At 45.0% G+C, this 1,772-nt stretch overlaps 1 protein-coding gene across 1 annotated transcript; it reads right to left on the reverse strand.

Moving 5' to 3' along the window:
• Window positions 1-231: 231 nt before the first annotated feature.
• Window positions 232-1,689, reverse strand: MELLADRAFT_114752 (uncharacterized protein; the record flags this gene model as incomplete). Its single annotated transcript, XM_007419765.1, has 8 exons — window positions 232-317; window positions 372-398; window positions 782-816; window positions 1,025-1,075; window positions 1,153-1,157; window positions 1,248-1,283; window positions 1,329-1,372; window positions 1,461-1,689. 8 exons carry the CDS (start codon window positions 1,687-1,689, stop codon window positions 232-234), a joined length of 513 nt encoding a protein of 170 aa, XP_007419827.1.
• Window positions 1,690-1,772: the final 83 nt, after the last annotated feature.

A 1,772-nucleotide genomic window follows, 5' to 3' on the forward strand; every position in this document is an offset into this window, starting at 1 on the left:
AACTGCAGGTGGGTCTGGAAGTGGTAGATCAGTCGGTTGTGGTAGTTCGGCGACGGTGTCACGAGTTGTTTTTCGTCGCTTTCTTCGCTTCTTGACTTCAATTGGTGCTGGCTCTGCGTCCTCCCCTTCGGCCGGCCAGGTAGCATGTGTGTGGGGTGTCAACGCGAAGAGTATGTCAGTATGTCACATGTGAAGTGCGGAATAGGGCAGTGCAGTGATGTAGATGCTAGTTTACTGACCTTCGCCGACCTGGGTGTCTGATTCATGTGTGCTTGAATGCTCGTAAGGAGAAGCGTCCTCCTCATCTATAGGGTGAACTGACGGGATCAGGTCGAGGTTGCATTCATTCATAGGTAGAAGGAAACACTGACCTTCTGTTTCTTGATCTTCAGCGCTGTCTTGAAAAAGAAGCATTCAAAAAAATATCAGCCTAATTTTGTACTTGTGATCATTGCAAGTGGAAAAAACTTGTGGTGTACTGCTGCGTTTCTTTTGATGTCGACGGCCACGATCACTTATAGGTAAAGTGGTGGCCTTGGCCCTTTTGGGACGAGTAATTGCCATGGTTTTAAATGGTTCGTGTCCAGGGGTGGGTGACAGTAAAGGATGTTTTGATAAAAGTGGAATGGGATTGTGTGGGACCTTGACAATGTGAATATACGGGCGGCAATGCAAACAATGTGAAAAATTAGGTGTAATGCAGGGAGAGTTGTTACAGTCGTGACCCAGTGGATCACGTGGTTAGGGCTAGATTGGGTAGGTTTACTTGCGGTTGACATACAGTAGGCGTGCCAGGTACTGTTGATGGGCGGTACTCTAATGTTAAGGCGATACAGGTTAGCTTAGAGGTTCACGAAATGTATTGTGTGTACATACCGTGTTGTTTTGAAAGCGGTGAGTCAAATAGTGGTGGGTACATTTGTTGGTGGGGTAGACCTAGCGTGATGAAGGAATCTACCCTTCAAGGGTTGGTGTCAGAGAATACCTACCATTGCATGAGACCTACCCAAGGTCGAAAACTTACCGGGTGCTCAAAACCTTTGTGTTGGGTACACCGAGCGTGGCAAATGTTACCCTACACAATTTAATACATACCCTGGGTCTGATACATGACGCGGGGTCAGAATAATCTACCCCTGATACAAAACTTACTGGGACTGTATGTAACAAATACACCATGACTAACACCCAAAATAAATCCGACCGGGCCAAGTTGAGAAACCTACCGCACAAAGATCAAAACCTACCCTATCATGATGAGACCTACCCGGCGTAGGGATCGCCTGTATGATACCAACAGCATACTTACCGGGTCTCACAGAACTCACCAGGTGCAAGGCCTTGGGTATACCGTAGGTAAGCACATGGTTTCCTAGAAAACATTTGATAACATTATTTGTAAGATTTTTCAAACATTACACTAGGCCTCGCAGGAGCATATGAATAGAATGTTTAACAACCGATTGTAGGTTTTAAGATAGTTTCACTTAAAGAAGGAAAATCGTTGGTTAAAGGCTTGAGACCAGTTGTGGTTTGATCAGGATAATGTGAAATGCATCTACATGTTTGTTGCTCGAGAACGTTTCGCGTGCGATAAGACACAAGAAATACCATGTCTCGGCAACTGATCGGTCGTACAAATTGGATCTTTGACGGATGTAAAGCCAGCTTAGTGATTCTCGTGCCCATTCCGATGTAGTGTACGGTAGCTTGTTTTTGAACTTTGGAATTATAAAACCTTGAAAGAAATAATCCAACTGATCAATCGAGAT

Source organism: Melampsora larici-populina (assembly GCF_000204055.1).
Source record: "Melampsora larici-populina 98AG31 unplaced genomic scaffold MELLAscaffold_489, whole genome shotgun sequence".
Taxonomy (NCBI): Eukaryota; Fungi; Basidiomycota; class Pucciniomycetes; order Pucciniales; family Melampsoraceae; genus Melampsora; species Melampsora laricis-populina.